The sequence below is a fragment of the Myotis lucifugus genome, unplaced genomic scaffold, assembly GCF_000147115.1.
Source record: "Myotis lucifugus unplaced genomic scaffold, Myoluc2.0 scaffold_5, whole genome shotgun sequence".
Lineage (NCBI taxonomy): Eukaryota > Metazoa > Chordata > Mammalia > Chiroptera > Vespertilionidae > Myotis > Myotis lucifugus.
In genome coordinates, this window is record NW_005871053.1 from 5,971,248 (window position 1) to 5,993,345 (window position 22,098).

Here is a 22,098-nt window from a genome sequence, read left to right on the forward strand (position 1 = left end):
GAGGTTGGGAGCTTCAGTCACCCGCCAGCCTGAAAACGGCCCTCAGCTCCTCATCCAGACTGGCCAGGCACCCCAGTGGGGACCCCCACCCTGATCCAGGACACCCTTCAGGGCAAACCAGCCGGACCCCACCCGTGCACCAGGCCTCTATCCTATATAGTAAAAGGGTAATATGCCTCCCAGCACCGGGATCAGTGGAACAGCGAGGCCTCCCAGCACCGGGATCAGTGGGGCAGTGAGGCCTCCCAGCACCGGGATCAGCTGAGCAGCGAGGCCTCACTGGCCTGGTGTCAAGCGGAGCCGCGAGGCCTCCCAGCACCGGGATCAGCGGAGCAGTGAGGCCTCACTGCCCCAGTGTCAAGCGGAGCTGCGAGGCCTCCCAGCACTGGGATCAGCGGAGCCACGAGGCCTCCAAGCCCCTGGAGCAGCATGACAGGGGGCAGCGCCCCAAACCCCCTGATCGCCCTGCGGCTCTGTGTGTAACAGGGGGCGGGGCCACAACCTCCCTATCCACCCTGCTCTGTTCGTGACAGGGGAAGGCGCCCCAACCCCCCCATGTGCCCTGCTCTGTGTGTGACGGGGCGGAGCTGCAACCTCCCCATCAGCGCTGCCCTGAGTGTGACAGGGGGGAGTGCCCCAACCCCCTGATCTGCCCTGCTGTGTGTGTGACAGGGGGCGGTGCCCCAACTCCCTTATTGGCCCTACTCTGTGCGTGACAGGGGGAGCTCCTCAACCCCCTATCGGCCCTGCTCTGTGTGTGACAGGTTATGGAGCCCCAACCCCCCTGATGGGCCCTGCTCTGTGCGTGACAGGGGGGGGTGCCCCAACCCCTATTGGCCCTGCTCTGTGCGTGACAGGGGGTGGCGCTGCAACCTCCCCATTGACCCTGCCTTGAGTGTGACAGGGGGCGGCACCCCAACCCCCCAATCGGCCCTACCCTGAGCGTGACTGGGGGTGGCATCGCAATCTCCCGATCCGCCCTGCTCTGTGCATGACAGAGGGGGGTGCCCCAACTCCCCAATCGGCCCTGCTCTGAGCCTGACCAGGGGCTGCACCTAGGGATTGGGCCTGCCCTCTGCCACCTGGGAGCAGGCCTAAGCCAGCAGGTCATTATCTCCCAAGGGGTCCCAGACTGTGAGAGGGCACAAGTGGGGCTGAGGGACACCCCCCACCCGCCAGTGCACAAATTTTTGTGCACTGGGCCTCTAGTAATAAAATAAAAACGAAAAATTACAAATCTCATAGAAATGAAAGAGACACAAGGCATGTCATGCCTTCTCTTAACAAAACCACCATCATCCATAAAACAAGGAGCACAAAAGAGGTTAGAAGTGACTAAAAAAAACAAACAAAAAAAAACACTCTCAAACTAGGAATCCTTTCCAAATAATAAACAGGAACAGAAAAGCAGACCAGAATCCATAAAAGCCTATTGGAAAAAATCAGAAAATGTAAACAAAAACTTTTCTGTGGGTGAAAAGCTTCCCCTCCCCAAACCAACCATGATTCTAAAAACTGTAACACATTTCAAACTGAAATATTGTCAAACAAGTATTTGGGGATATGAAAAAATTCCTAAGTCAGAAATATAAACACTAAAAACTTAAGTGGACAAATAACAAGAAGTAAAATAAGAGATGACCAAAGTCAGGAAAGAAACAGAACAGCATAGATTCAAATGAAAATTTAATAAAGGGCATAGAAGAAAGATAGAAAAATAACCAAGAGAATGAAAATGAAATAAAAAAAAAATCAAGAAAAAAGGTCAGAGAAACAGTGGTTGAAATGGAAAAGAAGGAAAGGAAATCAGTTATATGTATAAGAAAAATAAAAACAATGGAAAAACCCCTAATATTTAACACTACAATCCAAAAAAAAATTTCCACGAAGAAAATAAGATCTGAATATTTACACAGAAATGGTGTACTAGGTACCAGAGCAAAATGACAGGGCAATAAACTCTTGAGTTGTAAAAGCAGTAAATTCTAACAATAATGAAACAAAAAATTCTCAGGGCCTCCAGGCAAAAAAGAGTAAATGAGCTACAAAGGCAAGAAAGCTGGCATCAGGGTTCTTTAAAACAACATACAGTGGAGCAGCATTTTCAAAAAACAAAGAAAGAAAGTGTGACCTAAGGATTATTACATCCACTCAAGCCGACCTGCAAGTATTAAGGCCATAGAAAACCAGTTTAGAACATTCCAAAACTCATGTGATATACATCTGTGCCTCTCCTGAGGAATCCAGTAAAGAGTAAGCTTTATTTAACCAAACGGTGACTAGTAAGACTACAAAAAAAGAACCTATAGTAAGCATTTATTTCATCCTACAGAAAAGGCTAAAAGGTGGGTCATGGGTTTGGTTTGGTTTTTAAAACAAGTACTTTTAACCACTTTCCAAATAGAAAAGCAAATCATTATAAGTTACTAGTAAATTCCATACACAGGAAAAGAATACAAAGCATTTCAAATACTTTGACTATTTATTATAATTTTCATTATACTGATCATGTTAGAGCATTTAAAATGAGAAGCTGCTTGTTAAAATAAACAAGAAATTCATAACACCAAACAAGACAAAAACATTAAAGTGGTTAGTCACATGTGTAACTTAGTAAGATAGGGGGAAAATGGGGCTTTTTAATGATAATGCTTTCAAGATTGTCCTCAAATGATTTAACTGCAACAAAAGAAAAATATTATTAAAGCTCAAGGAAAAGTTTATGATTCACAGTTAAGGCAGGAGGTTATTATTTAGTTCAAAATAGCAAATAAAAATACATTTTATAAAAGAATATGATTTCACATAAAATTACTCAATCATGCTATCTCCTGGCCTATATTAGGATGAGTTTACATCCACATACATACAGACATGGGGATTAGGGACCATAAATACACTTGTAAAGGTCATTAATGCCAAAATAATAAAGTCACAACAATAGTGATAAATTTAACATTTACTGAGTACTTACTACATGCTTATAAAATGCTTAGCATAATCTCATTTAATCCTCACAAAAAGCTTATTAAGATTTTTACTTTATTATCCTCATATTATAGCTGAGGTCACTGGGAATAGAAAATTACCTAATTTACACGAAGTTACAAGAACGTAAATACTGAAATCCATATCTAATAGATTTCACAATTCATGCTCTTAAATCATTATGGCATTCTTCATGCACATTTGTAAGAAAATTTCATTTAAATACAGTAATTTACCCTAGCATATATGTTTTTATAAATATTTATTATATTTTTGAGTTTGTCTTTCTTAAATTTATTCAATAATTAACTAGAAGGAGGCAGTCCACTTTTTTAGATAAAGTTCAAATTATTTTAAAAGGCGTAAAGACCATATTATCTCTAACCCCTATAACCTTTACCACTCTGCCCTTCAACCTGCTGCCCACTCTACCCTACAATTAAATCTTATGTTCCCATTCTACTGAAAAACTGAGAGCTTCATAAAGCAGACATGGTTCTTTTTTACTTCTAAGCCTGCCCACATGCACTTTTCTCTGCAGGACAATTCTCTCCCACCTTATCCCTCAACCCTGTCTGAAATTACTTTCTCCTTATCAACCCTACAGGACCACTTTGAGCATGGCTTCTCTTGGGAAGTCTTCCTAATACCCATTCATGTGACCTTTTGCCTATATTTTCCAGTGTTTACTTCTATCAAAGAATTTATTGAACTGTATTATTATGGTCTATTATTACCTGTGTCCTGAGTATGCCAGCATAGTACCTAGCAACCAGAATTTTTAAAATGCTAATCAATGGGATTTAAAAAATGTCTAAAGTTGTTACTTGAAAAGATAATTTATATTTATAATTTTTGACACTTATTGTTATTCAATTTGACATCTGATGGAAAAAGTTACATACTTTTAGTTAACTTTCAAATGATGCAATATTACAAAAAGTCCCAAAATAATAGAGAACTGTATTATTTAAAGGAATTTAACATTTTATTTTTGTCATTAAAACTGTTCTGTTTTTTCCTTAGAAGAGTATACTGATCAGAAAAGGAATAAGAACAAACAAGGAAAACAAATAACAAAAACTCAGACACAGGCAACAGTATGGTGGTTACCAGAGGGAAGGGGAATGGGGTAATAAAGGGTAAAGGGGGTCAATTATATGGTGATGGAAGAAGATGTGACTGTGGGCACACAATGCAATATACAGATAACGTGTCATAGATTGTACACTTGAAACCTTATAAAATGTTATTACCCAATGTCACCCCAATAAATTTAATTAAAAATATAAAAAATAAAAATTCGAAAATTAAGAGTAAACTGGGGAGATATCTTGAGAAAAGTTTGTTATTGGTTGTTATGAAAAAGATCTAAACCATTCCACTGATCATAACTCAGTAGTTGACCTCTAGCATGTCCTAAGACACATACTAGTAGTGTGTTTTTCCCTCCTTGATATTAGTGTCAAAAGTTGGAATTTACTCTAGATTATTATAAACTGTTTTTATCCATGCGTATAGCTAAATGTTTCCAAAATCTATCTTCTTTTCAGCCTGTACCACCTTCTGAAGTAAGTAATGAGTTCCTCTGCTAATTTAGAAACCCTGTTTTATCTTATTTCTCTGTATTTAAGGAGTTTCCCTTTCTACCATTCTAAGAATTAAAAAATGAGCACATGTTCACCTTCAATTCACAGTGCCTACATAATAGTTAATTTGCAAAATCGAAGAAAGTTTTTTTCTGATTGGTATAGGAATTAAATATTTGGAATAAAATAGAGAACTACATTCTAATCTATACAACATCAAGTAGCCAAGCAAAGGATACCACTTCAGTAGTGAAAAAAATAAAAGACCAACATAAGTTGTAAAAGTTTATGAATCAACAGAATTTTAAATTCCTCTTAAAGCAAATAGCAATAATAACAGATATAATTATAGAAAGACAAGACATGAAACAACGCTTTATCAGCTGTTTCTCCCTAATTATTCAGACATTAAAGAATGTTATAACATGTTAAAGCAAACTATTTTAATCCTAACAACTACTTTTCTTAATTATTAAAAACTCTAAAAGAAAGATCAAATAAAACCAAAAAGACCAAGCTGTCTCTAAAACTATAAAAAAGTAAAATGTAAAAGGAAATTTAATAAGATGTCCTCATAATAAAAACTTTATGAAGTACTAAAGTAATGAAACTTTAAAAATATCACTATTATTTAAATATATACGTCTTTCTTTCAAATATCTGATATCACAATATCGCAGATTCTCACAAATCTGAGTCAGTAACATGTATTTTTTCATAATAAATTTGCAGTTATATTTACCTTCAGATCCCATGATGAAGTGATGGATATCAGGGCCTGTTGACATACGAGGTCCTTGACAGCTTTTTTCTATTATACCTCTAGGTGTTACCATTTTTATATGAACCACCTGTTTAATACAATGCATGATGTAAACTCTAGACATTTGTCAGTGACTGTTGTGTGTGTACACACATCCAGATATTTATATAAAACACTACTTTTTAAATATTGGGTTAGGTAATAAATGTTGCTGCCCTTCAGAATTCTAATATCTTTAGTAATTATTAAACTATAAATAAATTTTATAAACTTTAAAAGAGGGACAAATCAATCTAAGATTCTTATTGGTTTAGGAATATTCATTATCTTAGGAACACCTTAAGCACATTTCTTTGAACCAAATTTAGTCTCAGGTCATCTATGTAGCAAAGAACTAAAGGACAGAAAAAATAAGCAATGATTATATTTTAATAGGTTCAATCTTTCACTTATATTTAACAATATTTATGAAACATTATCATTCATCTCAAACACTGCTTAGAATTCTAAAACAATATATATTCTTGACTTATCCCCCCCTTCAACGTAGCTAATCTGCCTACTTAGTAAGAAAGAGTGAAAAGATTAAAGTATTAATTATGATCAGGTCAAAGTTGGGATGCAGAGGGAGATCCTGTGACTGAGTTAAAGAGGGAGAGAGACATGTGTGTGATATATCTGTGAGATATGTTTCACACAGGTGAAAAATTAAGTACACTGTGTGGGGGAGGGGTTGTCATTCAAAAATAGTTTCTGAGATCTGAATCCGAAATGGTTAGGTAAAAATCCAACACATTTTTGGAATGATTTTTGAACAAATAAATAAAGTCTATGTACTGTTGAAGAAAATGAGCAGAGAACATCAATAAGCAACTTACAAAATAAGAAATAAAAATTGCCAAAGAGATCATTTCAAAAGTTTACATTTACTAGCAATTAAAGAAATTAAAATCAAGGCAAAATATAAATAGAGTCCAATAAAATAAGGATTCTCATAGTGCTAGTGGGAATGTCAATTGGTACAAAATCCCTGTAGAGCAATTTGGCTATAGGATACATAGATTTAAAAAAGTTTAAGCATCTTGTCCAATAATTCAAGCTCTAGGAACTTACCCCCCCAAAAAACATTTAAAGATGTATGCTAAAAAGTATTAATAAAGTGGATTATTTTCCCCCTTTGTTTTTGATAGTTTTGAAATCAGGAACAACTTAAATGTTTATTAATAGGGAATTACTTTAATAAACTATGAATTACCAACAAAAGAATTATATGCACTCTATTTAAATGATGTGCAAACCTATGTTCATTTACATATTAACATGTCGATAATATAATTTTAAAAAGCAGAATAAACATGGTATGATCCTTTTTATATTAAAAACTAGATATATCTATATATTTGTGAGCATGCTTAGTAAATGGTCTGTAAAGATAAGTACAAAGATATTAAAAGTGTTAGAAATTATTTTATTTAGTTAATATAATAGCATATCTGACTTTCCATCTGTGTTTCATAACTGAATAGTATACCAAGGAATCTTTCACAGAAGCAATGGATTATTGCTGATGGCCAAGAGCTTCAACTTTATAGCAAACCATAAAAATCATAATCATTTAATCAAATGATCAGGAAATCATTTATGAAGAGATAATCATTAAGTTAAAAAATATTTGAGTTCGACTATAATTAGATTTCCTTAAAATGACCTTAAAAACAAGTAGCGGCCAGAACGTAAGATGAAAAGTTTATCCCATAACATACAGAAAGCACCAAGACATCTCAATTTTCAGGTTATAATGTTAAAAGTTTATACTAATCATCTTCAGCTCTTTTCAAACAACTAAAGAGGTATTAGTATCATTATTTATTGTATTTGAAAGAATTATGCAACAATATTGATTACAGAAATATTTTTAACACAAGAAATTTAATGTTTTTCATGAATTCTACTCTAACCACATAAAAGAATATATTAACTTCAGCAGTTTTCATAAAAGCAATTAATGGAAATTAAGACAGTTTCAGTGGAAATTATATATTATAAAAAATTTTATGTTAAAAGTAAAATATGCTAAGTAATTACTAATGCAAATAAGTACATTACGATGTATGCTTATAATTTATGGCCCTTAAATTTCTCTAAAAAGGATGAAAATAAATTGCATGCTTTAGTAGTACTAAATATAGCAATCTGTCAAATATTTGCTTAACTCTGATAAAGCTCTTAATAATACAATAGCAAAAGGATCAAATTCTCTCTCGGAAACTGAATTTATTTTCATTGCAAAATGAAAATTTGATTTCTAAAAGTCAGTAAAAATATATATAAACAGGATAATGTAAACATTTAAAAAGTATTCATAATACAGACAAAGTCTTAAATTTCTGATGTAACTATAAAGAACCAAAATTCATTAAAGATTTGATATTTCCAGTAATGAAGATATTGATAAAAATGTTGAAACTTTAGATTTGAAAAGCAAAGCTAAGTAACTCTAAGAATAATGTTAGGAACATTATTAAGCACTTAAATAAATAAAGCACTTAATCTCTTGTTCTCCCTACCCTAACTTTAATAGTCTCATAAAGTTATTTAAAATTGTTATCAAAATATTGCTGATAAGGAAACTAACATTTTTGAAGCACCTACTGTACCAGGAACTAAGAATTTTCATTTTATGTCCTTTACTTCTTATAACTCTATACAGCAATTAACATTTGTTCCATTTTACAGAGGAGGAAACTTGTCTAGAAAGGTGAACCAATTTGCACAAGGTCATACAACTATCAGGTAAACTACTAAAAGTACAAATGGAACAAACGATACCTAATTCCTAACCAGGATGCCCATAGTTGTTACACTATCAAAATAATTGTCAGCCCTGGCTGGTTTGGCTCAGCGGGTAGAGCATTGGTCTGCAGACTGAAGGGTCCCGGTTTTGACTCGGGTCAAGGGCACATAACGGGGATGCAGGCTCGAACCCCAGTAGGGGGTATGCAGGAGGCAGCCATTCAATGATCCTCTCTCATAGATGTTTCTATCTCTCTCTCCCTCTCCCTTCCTGTCTGAAATCAATACAAATATATTTAAAAATAATAATAACTGTTAGAGCACTGACACCAGATCAGTAAAACAAAATGGTGTGTGCACACAAAACATTAGAGGTTATATGACCACTCACTAGAACATTTTCATTCAGGATCTTTAACTCTATATAGAAAAATTATTTTTCAGAAAAATATAAAAATCTCCTAAGGCAAGAGTAACAATGATGAGATCATCTAAATAAATTGACTAAAATCTTGGTAGAGTTGAACACTGAAGCTCCATGAGGATTATCAAATAATATTTATATGTTTTATATATCAGATACTATGAAACATTTACCAAGCTTAAATATCAATCACTTGAAAAGGAGCAGTCTTAAGTAATGACCACTGCACAATAAGTGTTACCATAATCAAAATAAGTATATTTCTGAGGGGACTCCACCATCCAACTAAATTTTAAAGGCTTACATCACTTTATAATCTCTATATATTTATCAATGATTATAAAATAACTAGAAAAAAATTTACCAGGTCTTCAATATTGCCATAGACATTCTTCTTCATGCCTGATGCCCGAGTAGATACCCATCCTCCCACAGTGCTAAATTCCAGGGAATCTGGTTCATGACCTGTACAATAACCACTTTCTTTAAGCTGAAAAACAAATATGTAATGTTTTACTAGTGAAAATGGTCCCATTTCACAAAGCACTCAACGTATTAACTCTTCCCACTTTTAAATCCCCATATGTCACTGGAATTTGTACTCATTAAAACCTATATAGAAAAAGAAATACTTGTTTCATCATACTTGTCCCCCACAAAAATGTTTAAGCTTTTGCATCAAGGAAAACTTTACAAAACTAAGATATGGTCCAAAAAGACAGTTGTATTTTTCACAAGTTCACAAGACAATCTTATTCCTTATATCCTTCTATTTTAAAGCCAACTACCCGCCCTACTATTTTTTTCCACAAAGAGACCATGTAAATACTTATGGAGATCAGATTATGCTTAAACAACTGCCAACTTCACCTAAACACTTTCAATAAATAAAGCACTTAATCTCTTGTTCTCCCTACCCTAATATAATATGCAGCAGGCCTGCAGAAAACCCAAGCAAATTGCCTGTACTTAATTCTCTCTAGGAGTCGTGTGTTTTAATGTACAGCCATCTGGCCAGGTTTCCTGCATGTAATACTGTCATTTATTTGTAATGCAGATCGTGCATTCCTGTACATTAAATAGTCACTTGTTTCTCATTTTTCTATATTAGCTTGGCTTTGCCAGCTGCACAGCACCTGAGGTTGAATGGATGCCCTTTACTGCAACACCAAAGCCATTCCACTGAAATCATTTTTAAAGACTCTGCCATCTCATGTCAAACAGTACAGACACCACCATCTGCATACCCACTGTCTACTGCACTCAAGCCCATCAATCTGTGTTGACCATTTGATAGTCATCCAGTTAAGCAACTGCTTCCATTTTTCAAGTAAGCCATGCATAGATGTAGAATATGTCAGCTATGTTTGTATCCACATATTTAAATATGGTATGAAAGCTGTAATCCAAAATTTGAGAGCCAATTAGGTTAAATATAATTTGTTAGCTTTCCCACACAAGCAATGCAAATTATTTACCTTTTCTAGTTTTGTTGCTAGAAAAACAAGGTTTAAAAATATATCAGTTGTTACATAATAGGATTTTTTCACTAAATATTTAATATATTTATTTAATTTTAAGAGGTTAATAACCAACCACAAGAAGGTAGCTTAAATACATGACTGAACAGGTTAAAATGCAGATTATGAAACTGTTATATTTCTTTCCTAACTTCCAAACAATCTATATTCATATTATTTCTTTTCAAAAGACTACTGCTTCTCAAATTTTCTGAAATTAGGAGAAGGAAAAGAAAAGATATTCATGGAAGCTTATATGTGCTAGGTACTGAACAGGGAGTTTTCATATATTCTCAAGACAAAATCTCCACATTACCTATACAGAAGCAAATAATTAAATACACATTTAAGTTATTTCTATAAGTGCATACAGAGTTTGGGACTCTATGTGCTTCCAGGACTTGTATATCTATTTCCTTCACCAGGTTAGGGAAGTCTTCTGTCATTATTTTTTAAATAGGTTTTCAATTTCTTGTTTTCTGTGTTCTCCTTCCGGCACCCTCATGATGTGAAAGTTGATATACTTGACGTTTTCCCAGAGGCTCCTTACACTATCTTCATTTTTTTTTATTCTTCTTCTTTTTTTTTCTGTTCTGATTGGGGGTTTTTTGCTTCCTTATATTGCAAATTGCTGATTTGATTCTTGGTTTCATCTACTCTACAATTGCTTCCCTGTATTCTTTATTTCAGTTAGTGTAACCTTCATCTCTGACTGGTTCTTTTTTATGGTTGCTATGTCCTTTTTTTATGTTGTTGAAGTTCTCATTAAGTTTCTTGTGCATCTTATAACCATTGTTTTGAACTTTGTATCTGGTAGCTTGCTAGCTTTCATTTTATTTAGTTCTTTTTCTGGATATTTCTCCTTTGCTTTCATTTGGGACCTGTTTATCATCACATTTTGGCTGCTTCACTATGTTTGTTTTTATGTATTAGGTAAAGCTGCTATGTCTCCCAGACTTGGTAAAGTAGATGTCCTGAAGGGCCCAGTAGCACAGCCTCCCCATTCACCCAAGCTGAGCGCTCAAGGTGCACCTCGAGGTGGACTGTGTGCATTCTCCTGTTGTTGTTGAGCCTTCATTGCTGTTAACGTCACTGGAAGAGATTGACCCCCAGGCTGATCAGCTGCAAGGACCGGCTACTACTATAGCGGAGGAACTGCTGTGCAGGAACCAACCCTATGGAGCAGGACTTGCTTCAGAGGGCTTTGGTGCTCACTGAGTCCACCCATTGAGTGTGTCACTCATGGAGGCAGCAGGATTGTAATCTGGGGTGATCTGAAACTGTCTATCGAGTGTGTGCAAGGTCAGCCTTGGTCTGTGCCCTGCCTGGGGCTACTGGCATGAGTTACAGAGTGATCTGCAGACGGCTGCTACGTGTTCTGGGCTTAGAGGTGCCCAGGAGAGACCAAGCTGTGAACCAAGGCTAGCTGCCACTAGTGCGAGGTCTGAGGCCACTTAGCAAGAGTTAGAGTACACAGAGACCAGATGATGCTTGTTTCAGAGATTTTAGGAAAGTCTGAAGCATGAGCCAAGACAGGCCACTGGAAGCATGAGCCAAGACAGGCCACTGGAAACAGCATGGGTTGGCCCACAAGTTGGGTGGGCAGAATCTTAGGAAATCACCAGGGTAGGATGAACAGTGTAAGCCAGGCTGATGGGGACTCAGATATAGTGCCTGCCTGCTGACTCTGAGGGGGTTGTCTCAGAAAAGGAAAAATGGCCTCTGCCAGTACTTTTGCCTGGCATAATTGTGCCCCACCCCAGCTCTTTCCCTGATGCCAGACAATTCAGTTCCTCCCCATATGTCCCTGGTTCCTTTCAAGCTGCTGCTCCAGTGCTGGAGCTCAGATTGAGTATGAGAAAGTTCGTGCGTAAAATTGCCTAGGACACCAGGAGCCCTGTTTCACTCAACCACAATCCCCATTGGTTTTTACAGCCAGAAGTTATGGGAACTTCTCTTCCTAGCTCTGGAACCCTGGGCTGGGAGGCCTGGTGTGGGCTGGGGCCCCTTGCTCCTCAGAGGGTCCCTCCACAACCAAGATATCCTTCCCAATTTTAAACCACCATTTGTGGGTGTGGGACCAGCCTTTCCATGTCTCCACCCCTCCTATCAGTCTCCATGTAGTTTCTTCTTTAAATCCTTAGTTGTAGGACCTCCATTCAGCCAGATTTTAGATGGTTTTGAATGGTGGTTGTTCTCCAGTTTAGTTGTCATTTTGATGTGGTTGTGGGAGAGTTTGAGTACCACATTTACCTACGCCACCATCTTAACCGTAAATCTCTCAAGTTGTAGATATTAAATGAGTGCAGTTTACTGCATGGCAATTATATCTCAATAAAACCATTATAAGACTAAATAAAAATAAATGATTCCAAGGATTTAAGCCCAAGCTTCCCAAAGTACTGAATTCCATCAACTGAGAATGAGAAGGCTACAGAAAAAGCCAACCGTGGAGAAAAACAGAAATTCAATTTTTAAAATGTTGAGTTAGTTTAAGACAGTGGTCGGCAAACTGCGGCTCGCAAGCCACATGTGGCTCTTTGGCCCCTTGAGTGTGGCTCTTCCACAAAATACCACATGCGGGCACGCACGTGCAGTGTGACTGAAACTTCGTGGCCCATGCGCAGAGGTCGGTATTTTGTGGAAGAGCCACCACTCAAGGGGCCAAAGAGCCGCATGTGGCTCGTGAGCCGCAGTTTGCTGACCACTGGTTTAAGACATTTTGTCTAAAATGTGTATTAAATATGCAAACCGAGACATCAACTAAGCAACTGGATATACAAGTCTGGAGTTCATAAAAGAAGTGTGAGGTGATGATATAAATTTGGGAGTCTTTGGCATGTAGAAGGAATACTTAAAGTCAGCTGTATTTGAATAAAACAGACAGTGCTCAATAAAAATTAGTGCAATGATATAAGTTCTAAGTACTTTACATTATTAATGTATTTCATCCTAATGAAAACCTTATGTAGAGGAATTACTATCTTCATTTTATAGATGAAGAAAGAAATTGAAACATAGGGAAATGAGTCTGTAGGCAGGAAAAATATAAGTCACACATCCCCAGGCTATTAACTAATAAAATGAAGTAGTCAAAGATTTAATAAGCCTAAAAACAAATTCCCAAAATTCATAATTGACATGTTAGTGACCACCTTAAATTTTAAATATTTTAACATCAATGTAATTTAAAAATTAAAAAGATTAAAATCTGTGCTACACAACTACAATATATCTGTAATTTTAAAACTTCTAAAAGGAAAAAGCAGGATGTTTTTAGCTGGTTACCTCAACTGAAATAGAAACTGAAGGACACAGAGTTTAACAAGGAAGAACTTGAATTGGGATCAAAACAGTAGTAGAAACTATATTATAGTCTACTAGAAGCAAAAAAGAAAGTTTTATTTAGAGAAATGAAGTAGTAAGTAAAATACCAGAAGTTCTTACTCTAAGAAAACTTCATTTAAATCTCAAAGAAATATGTTCCTTGAATTTTAACTCTAACCTTTTAAGAAAACTTGGAAAGGTTAAAATACTACATCAAATACCACAATAAAAATATAAAATTGGAGATATGAAAGGCCATCCTTTATTTTTAAAAAATTGCTTTGTTGATAATGCCTCATTCAGGCATAATGGAAGACTAATATGGAACTTTTTATAGATTTTTTTTCATTAAGTACTATTATTCTGCCCACTGAAACAATAATAATTAGCAAATCTAATTATGGTAACTTATATAAAACCTTGACTTACTGAAGATCTTTAACATGTCTCAACAAATATGTTCCAGTTCTCTGTTCTTACTGCATGAAATTAAAAATAAAGACAGTAAAGAGTTTAATAATTTTTTTCAAAGCCTTTCATATAGAATTGTTGGCTGGCATACCAATTTCATTCAACTCCTTACAAGAAAGAAGGAAAAAGACAAAAAAAAAAAGATCAATAAGTATGTCACATATCCCTCAAAGTCCTTTAAAAAAGAGGAGGGGGTCTCTGTAACCCAAGTGGAACTAAGTGGTAAGAACATCAACAAACTGGACATTCTAATTTTTGTTTATAAAAGCTGAGTTACATCTTACCCATGTTTGAGGAGGTTGAAGGAACCAATACATTTTAATAATTGCCTGCTTAGATACCATAAAGGGAACCTAAAGTTTTAAAAAAATTAATTAGGATCCCCCCAAAAGTATATAAGGACCCCAAGAGTTTCACTAACTACATGAGATGAGCAGTTTTCAATAAAATTATACATTGAGAAGTTCAGTAAGTAGCAAATATCAACATCTACCCAGCTGATACAATTTACCACCAACTTCCAAAAATGCTATGTCCAATTTGTTCCTTTTTGCTCCATTCTTACTACTTTATTTCAGGTCACTATCAGCAATTGCCTGAATTATTGCAGCATCCTCTGAACCTTCCCTTACATGCTCCATCCATCCTCCACACAGTAGCCAGAAGTATCTAATTACAAAGATTATGTTCAAACTTCTAAAAGGGGCTTTATACGGCCCTTTATAATCTCACCTCTTCATGTTTTCCTACCTTCATCCTTTATCATTACTACATGTTCACCCACTCGATACACATTCACCAAGCATGTGTACTATCCCATATACACACACTAGATCTCAGCCATACTCAGCTACCTGCAGGCCCCCAAAAGCAACAGCTGCCTATAAAGCCTCTGTACATGCTGCTTCCTAACTGGATTGTTCTCCCTAACCCCATTTACTTTCTGGTTAATTCTCACTCATCCTGAAGTCTCATTTTAAATGCTGCATTTTCTATGATACATTTTTTTTGTCCAACTCCTTTCCTCCTAACCCATTTGATGAGTCACAATACCCCACATTTAGCTTTCACCTAGATAGTCTCACTCTGAATAATTGTCTAATGACCTTTCTGTCGTAATATAACATAAGCTATCCAAGTGTAAGGGATGGTGTCATTCATTACTGTGTCTAGCTCAATGCCTGACCCACAACAAAAACTGAACAAACTTGTTCAGTGAATGTACTGTGAAAGGTACTTCATTCATAGAGGGGACACATGCCAGTTTTGAAAATTTTAACTAAAGAAATAACATACCTGTCTTTCCAACTCTTGTCCTGTTATGCCAGCCTCTACATGAGCTGTCAGATTGTTCTCATCAACCCAGAGGATTCGATTCTGTTGCAAAGGAATAAAAAGGTCTCATCTCCATGAACTATTGACAGGAAACAGAACTTCCTAACTGAAAGCAGCAAGTGATAAGAGAGTAATTAGGCAGGTAGGGTTACTCATACCAGAAAGCTCCATTTATCCCTGAATATATATGACAGATATAACATAGGCAGTATATTAACAAGAGGTGGTTTAAAACACAGACTCTGTCTTCATTCAGATATGAATTTAAATTAAACTATACCTCTTATCATGAGCAAATTATTTAACTGTCTAAGCTAAGTGTTTCCTTATTTGTAAAGTGTGGATAGCAATACCTAATCACAGGGTTGCTGTAAAAATTAAATGAGATACTACACATAAAAAGGTTAGTATACACAGTTCCTGTCATTTTGCAATACTATCAATACTATTGTTAACAGTTAGCAATCATATCTAAGAATATCAGAAGATGTCCACCTGAGATTAGAAAAAGATACCTGCAAAGACATTTGCATACTGTAAATGACACCCCTACAGATGTCATAGACCAAAGCAGCACCACAGACCCCAGCTAAAAAACAAAGCACATCCCTGCCTTCTGCTGAAAAGAAGAAACTATCATCTGGCTCAACTTAGTAAATGTATGCCTGTCAAATAAGTGTTTTTAACATTCTTATTTGACCTAATTCTTATATATATGAATCTTGATGAATTACTTTCTACTATTTAGAGCAGATTCTGTTCCCCTTCTGTTTGGTTGAGCAATCAGGTAACATACAGAATCTTCTTCTGGATCCCAGAGAAGCTTTCTTTGCACTCTGATATGTTCAATTTCATGGCAATAACTAATGCATATAAGTCTAGTTAATAATAAATAGGAAAGAACACAATCGATAATACGAAAATAACAGTCTCAGGCTGCCTATATTCCAAATTTGAACACATACAAATAGCTGCACTGCTTAATTCACAGGGTTATGATAAATATTAACTAAGATGATATATGTGAATGTACTTTTATGTTATATAAAACTGTCATAATTATACTCTCAAAATAAGAAAACAGTGATTTCAATATAACTATGGCAAAATCAAGCTTTTGGCCCCATGGCAGCTAAACAAAAGTTATTCAACTGTAAAGTTAAAAGACAAAATTTAGTAATCTGATGGAACCTGATCTATATATATAAAAGGCTAATATGCAGTGTCCCTTCAGGAGTTCGACCAGGAGTTTAATCGCTCGCTATGATGTGCACTGACCACCAGGGGGTAGCATGGAACAAAGGAAGGCCCCAGCCAGTAGCCGGGGAAGGGAGGTCCCAGCTGACAGCTGGAAGGAAGGCCCCAGCCGGCAGCTGAAGGCCCGGATCAGCCCTGATCGCTGGCCAGGCATAGGGACCCTACCCATGCACGAATTTCATGCTCTGGGCCTCTGGTATTATAGTAATTTATATACATCTTCTCCCCCAGTAGACTGATTCTTGAAGCAATTATATACTTGTATTAATTATATCCCTTATATTTACCAGGAGTCCAAAGATATTTTTAGTAAAATAAAAAACAAACTAATGAAGATAAATTTAGAAATCACCTATGGACACTAATAGTGAAACCTAAAGATAATATATTGGCTACCTTATTACATCCACTATATACTATGCCATACAAGTCAACAATAAAACTAAAACTTTCAAGGCCAATAGGTCTTAGTATTATAATATATATTTAAGTAGAAAATTGGTACAACTAATTTTCATCATATTTTGTACATACTGCATCTGAAGTACACTGTGCAAATCATGCACAGATACAGCTTATATACTTCAATGCAAAACACAATTATAAGGACCACGCATCCATTATAATATTGGAGAGATTCCAATGTTAAAGGCAGTGAGTATATAAGGTTTTTCTACAAAATAAATGGTTAGAAACCTAACATTTAAAATTCTGCCACCGAATTTTAAGCATCTACTCAATATAAAGACTTTTACATATATTACCTCATTTAATCTTCACAATAACTTTCCACAGTATTACTGTCTCAATTTTAAACACTTAGTAACAGATTTAGAGCTAAATCTATACATAGTAAAATAAAGAGCCAGAAATTCAAACACATTCCAAAGTCTATTTCAGAATAAGTTACTTTTAAGCTATCTCTGCAGGAAACTCCCTTTTCTTAAACTCTGGGATGAGGTCAAAGGTTGATGGGTAATTTTGTAGGATAATCAGGCTGTCACTATCTGAACTTGCTAATCAATTTTAGCAACACTAAAAGTGGACAACTATTATGTACCTCCCTATGTGACATGACACAGAAAAGCACATCATCATCTTTGACATATTCTTGCTTAAAAAATATATTAAAAGCTAGGCCTAAAGCTAACTAGATTTTATATTTAACTTTAGGTTTAGAGGACATACAGAACCTAGAGGAAGAGTTAAATGACACCAAGAAGAAGCAACAGGCAAATTCAAAATATGACATGGTCTATATTACAAATAACCTAGTTTCTCTAAGTCAGCAGCATTCAGAAAGGAAGAACTAGGCTTCAATTACAATGAGACTTAAGGAAACAACCAAAAGTTAATGTGGGCCTTGTATGAATCCCCATTTGAACAAATGAACATAAATTTTGAGACAACTAGAAACCTAAATGTTGATTGGGTAATTAAAGAGATGCACATAAATATTTAGGTGTAAAGTAGCAAAATACCAGAATCTGCTTTAAAATAGAGAAAAAAAGAAAGATAAAACCAATAATGGTATTTAAGAGAATTTCAAATTAAACAGTTAGAAAAAAAATTCTTTTTACAATGGCCCGTGTGGCTCACGTGGTTAGAGCATTATCCTGTGCACCAAAGGGTCATGGGTTCAACTGCCAGTCAAAGCACATAACCAGGTTGCGGATTCAATCCCCAGTTGCGGTGGATACAGGAGGCAACCGATTGATGTTTCTCACATTGATGTTTCTCTCTTCTTCTTCTTCTTCTTCTTCTTCTCTCTCCAGAATCAATGGGGAAAAATCCTCGGGTGAAGATTTAAAATATATATATTTTTTATTATAATGAAGAATATGTAACCAGGAATATCGTTGACAATACAAAGATAAAGTTCATACCCAAATTAAAAGTTTAGCCCAACTGGTATATAACTCAATGGTTGAGCATCGACCTATGAACCAGGAGGTAACGGTTCAATTCCTGGTCAGGGGGCATGCAGGAAGCAGCCAATCAAAGATTTTCTCTCATCATTGATATTTCCATCTATCCTTCTCCCTTCCTCTCTGAAATGAATAAAAATATATTTTTTTAAAAGTTTAACATGCCACAATATCTAACTCTTGGACCACAATAGCCTAAACTGCAAAAAATTATCCTATCATTAAAAGTACTTAGCTCCTCTATTTTTCCAAAAGAAAACATGCAACAGCATTAGTAAAAATTTGGAGGACAAGTTTTAGTGATTCAAATTAACCTTAACTAATATTGTTTTAATTAACTAATATTTGTTTTCTTTAACAAATTAGTTCATGTATTGCATCAATATTCCAATCCATGCTTTCCAAACATCAATTTCACCCGCCAATTTGGTAGAAACCATCAAGATATGTGCCTTAGAGTAAGAGTGAGCTTAGCTTTTGAAAACCTACACACAAGGTAAAATATAATCATAAAATTAATTTAAAACAAAATGGACAATATACCCTTTAATGACGACAACTAAGACTGAGCCATAAATACATTTTTTAAACCAAACACTATTTTCAAATACATCTTAATAATCATATACCATCTGTGAAGTGTCCAAAGAAATAATTGTTCTTGTCTCATCTGCAGGACACTTCAGGCCATATGAGACACTTGTTCCTCCTGCCAAAATAGGAAACAACAACTTATATACATATGGCTAATCCCTAATACAAATAGGCCTGCTATGGAAATACCTACATCTACTTTGCAAAATGTAGTTTGTAAATGCTAACACACTAAAAGCAAACTCACCTTTATTTTATGCTGTGTGCCAAAATGAAGAACTATTATGGGGCTGAAAGCAATGTGGCTTTATCCCCTGGGCACACTCAAGTGAAGCCTATAGCAATTTGTGAAACTCCAAAAACATGATTAGAAAAGTTCTAAGCTAATGATTACTGTGGAAAGATAGCTTAAAATAAAACATAAAAATACCTATTCTATAAAACTAGAGACACCATTACCGCCTTTCTGCCATAATTATGAGATTCATTTATCACTTAATATCTTATATCCTCATATAAAAATGGCTTTAATAAATTAGAATAAAAACAAGTTATAATTGCCTATATGATATTCAAAAACAAATTTGTATGTTCTTTGGTGAAAAGTGATTTTAATATAAAATAAATAATACATAGAAGTATCTGAACAATGTACTTCTATTTTCCATTAACATTTGCTGTCAAAGAAAAAATAATTTCTTGAAACCAATATAGAATATACTATTGTTAATTCTTAACCACATCTATATCAACATATATCAGAATAAATTCTTAATTGGTACTTCCAAGCATTTTGTACAGAAAACATGTGGAAGTCACTTTGATACAAGGTAAGAACTACAGAGGGTGTTGATTCATGAGATTCAGCTTAATTTTACAAGGTGAGACCATGAATTGTCTGTTAACACATTTCGTACCGCTCAGGAGTTTTCTCGTGTTTCACGCACCATCTGTTAAAGACCGCTCATGAGTGTTCTCGTTTTTCACGCCCATGGAAAAAGGAGCGAATCTAGATACTATGTAAATTTTGTTTGGTCCCTCTTCATAGAGGAAAATGTTTTACGCAGTACCATACGTTTAAAAAGTACTAGGAACTTTAATTGTTTAATTGTTTTTGTAAATAAAAATGTTATAATTATTGAAAAACAACACCTAAAGTGCATTATGATGATTTAAATAACGTGCAGTTTGCCCAAAAACGTGCGGTCCCTGGCGTATGTCTTAGAGATTTCTATGCGGTACGCAATGTGTTAAAAACATGCCTGTGCTCAATAACCACTATTTTGCTTGTCAGTCATGTAAAATTAAAAAAATGTTGCATTAAAAGTAGCACTGTAGCCCTGACCGGTGTGTCTCGGGGTCATGGGTTAGATTCCCGGTCAAGGGCATGCACCTGGATTACAGATTTGATCTCTGGCCTGGTCAGAATGTGTGCAGGAGGCAACCAATCTGTCTCTCTCTCATATCCACATTTATCTTTCTCTCTTTCTCTCCCTCCCTCCTTCCCTTCCACTTTTACCTAAAAGCAATGAAAAAATATCCTCAGGTGAGGTTTAACAAAAAAAATAAACAAAAGTAGCACTGTAGTGCCTTTGATTAGAAAAAGTTGAATTCATTGTTTTATTAATTCAACCAGAAGTATCAGCTGAAGAATATGAAGCTTCTAATTTTGGGGGATCTCATTACCATTCCATCATAGCCAATTCAGTCAGTAAAGGCAATTTCCTTTGTCTTGTGAAAGTTATTAAAATAATGTGGTTAACAAAAGATCAAGAAAGATCAAATTTGTCTTAAGGTGTAAAACAGTATTAATTCTCATTAAAAGTTACTGATTTGGTCATCAGTGTCCCTGTTCATCTTTTATGCTGCATTATATTCCTTTTCAAAGGTTTACGTTGGGTATATTTAACGTTTGAAAAATATTCTCTCCATAAGGATAAAGGTTAGAAAGCAATTACTAAAGCAGAAACATATTCTTACTTACTAGGTGTAGCGGTTAATAATGCGGATTTTTTTAATAGATGGAGTTACACATATGTTGATATTTATTCGATTTGATATGCATGCTATTTTGTTGTATTGACAGCAAGCTTCAAATGTCAAATCTGCTGAAGGTGTTAACATCATAGATATTTTTACGCTTAAAAATGTCAAATTTCATTCAAAAAAAAAGAGCATTTGCGGGAAGTTTTAACTCATTACTTTATTTTGAAGAAAAGTGCTGCTGAATACTTCGGGAAGCTTACGGTGAACATGCTCCATCTCAAGATATTTGTGAACACTGGTCTAAACGCTTTAAAAGTGATGATTTCAATGTGAAAGGCAAAGAACATCCAGGTCAACCAAAAAAGTTTGAAGACCAACAATTACAAGCATTATTGGATGAAGATGCAGGTCAAACTTTAAAACTTGCAGAAAGATTAAACGTTGCTCAGCAAACAATTTCTGATCATTTACAAACAATGGGAAAGATTTTAAAGGAAGGAAAATGGGTGCCACATCAACTGAACAAAAGACAAATGGAAAACCGAAAAGTCATCAGTACAATGTTGCTTCAACGGCACGAAAGAAAGTCCTTTTTGCATCAAATTGTGACTGGTGATGAAAGTGGATTTATTTTGAGAATCCCAAACGCACAAAATCATGGGTTGAAACAGGTCAACCATCACCATCAACTGCAAGGCCAAATCACTTCGGAAAGAAGACAATGCTCTGCGTTTGGTGGGATCAGGAAGGTGTGGTGTATTATGAGCTTCTAAAACCAGGTGAAACTGTTAATACTGATCACTACCGACAACAAATAATCAATTTGAACCACGCTTTGATTGTGAAATGACCAGAATGTGCCAGAAGACACTGCAAAGTAATTTTGCTTCATGATAACGCACCATCACACACTTCAAAACCAGTAAGACACGTTAAAAGATCTTGCCTGGGAAGTATTAACCCACCGGCCGTATTGACCAGACCTTGCTCCTTCAGATTACCACCTGTTCTGATCGATGGCACACTCACTTTCTGAGCAGCGTTTCAAAACATTTGAAGAAATGGAAAATTGGGTCTCTGAATGGTTTGCCTCAAAACAAGAAAAGTTCTATTGGGACGGTAT

General features: G+C 35.7%; 1 protein-coding gene across 3 annotated transcripts in view; it reads right to left on the reverse strand.

Annotated features, from left to right (window-relative positions):
* AGPS (alkylglycerone phosphate synthase) overlaps positions 1–22,098 on the reverse strand; it is a 124,113-nt gene that overhangs the window by 64,453 nt on the left and 37,562 nt on the right. For all 3 annotated transcript variants that reach the window (XM_006083078.3, XM_023744539.1, XM_014467649.2), the window contains exons 7-10: positions 19,025–19,104; positions 15,172–15,252; positions 8,922–9,047; positions 5,320–5,428 (exon numbers count right to left, since the gene is read on the reverse strand). In XM_006083078.3, the coding sequence (XP_006083140.1) occupies positions 5,320–5,428; positions 8,922–9,047; positions 15,172–15,252; positions 19,025–19,104 (396 nt within the window). The remainder of the gene's footprint in view (positions 1–5,319; positions 5,429–8,921; positions 9,048–15,171; positions 15,253–19,024; positions 19,105–22,098) is intronic.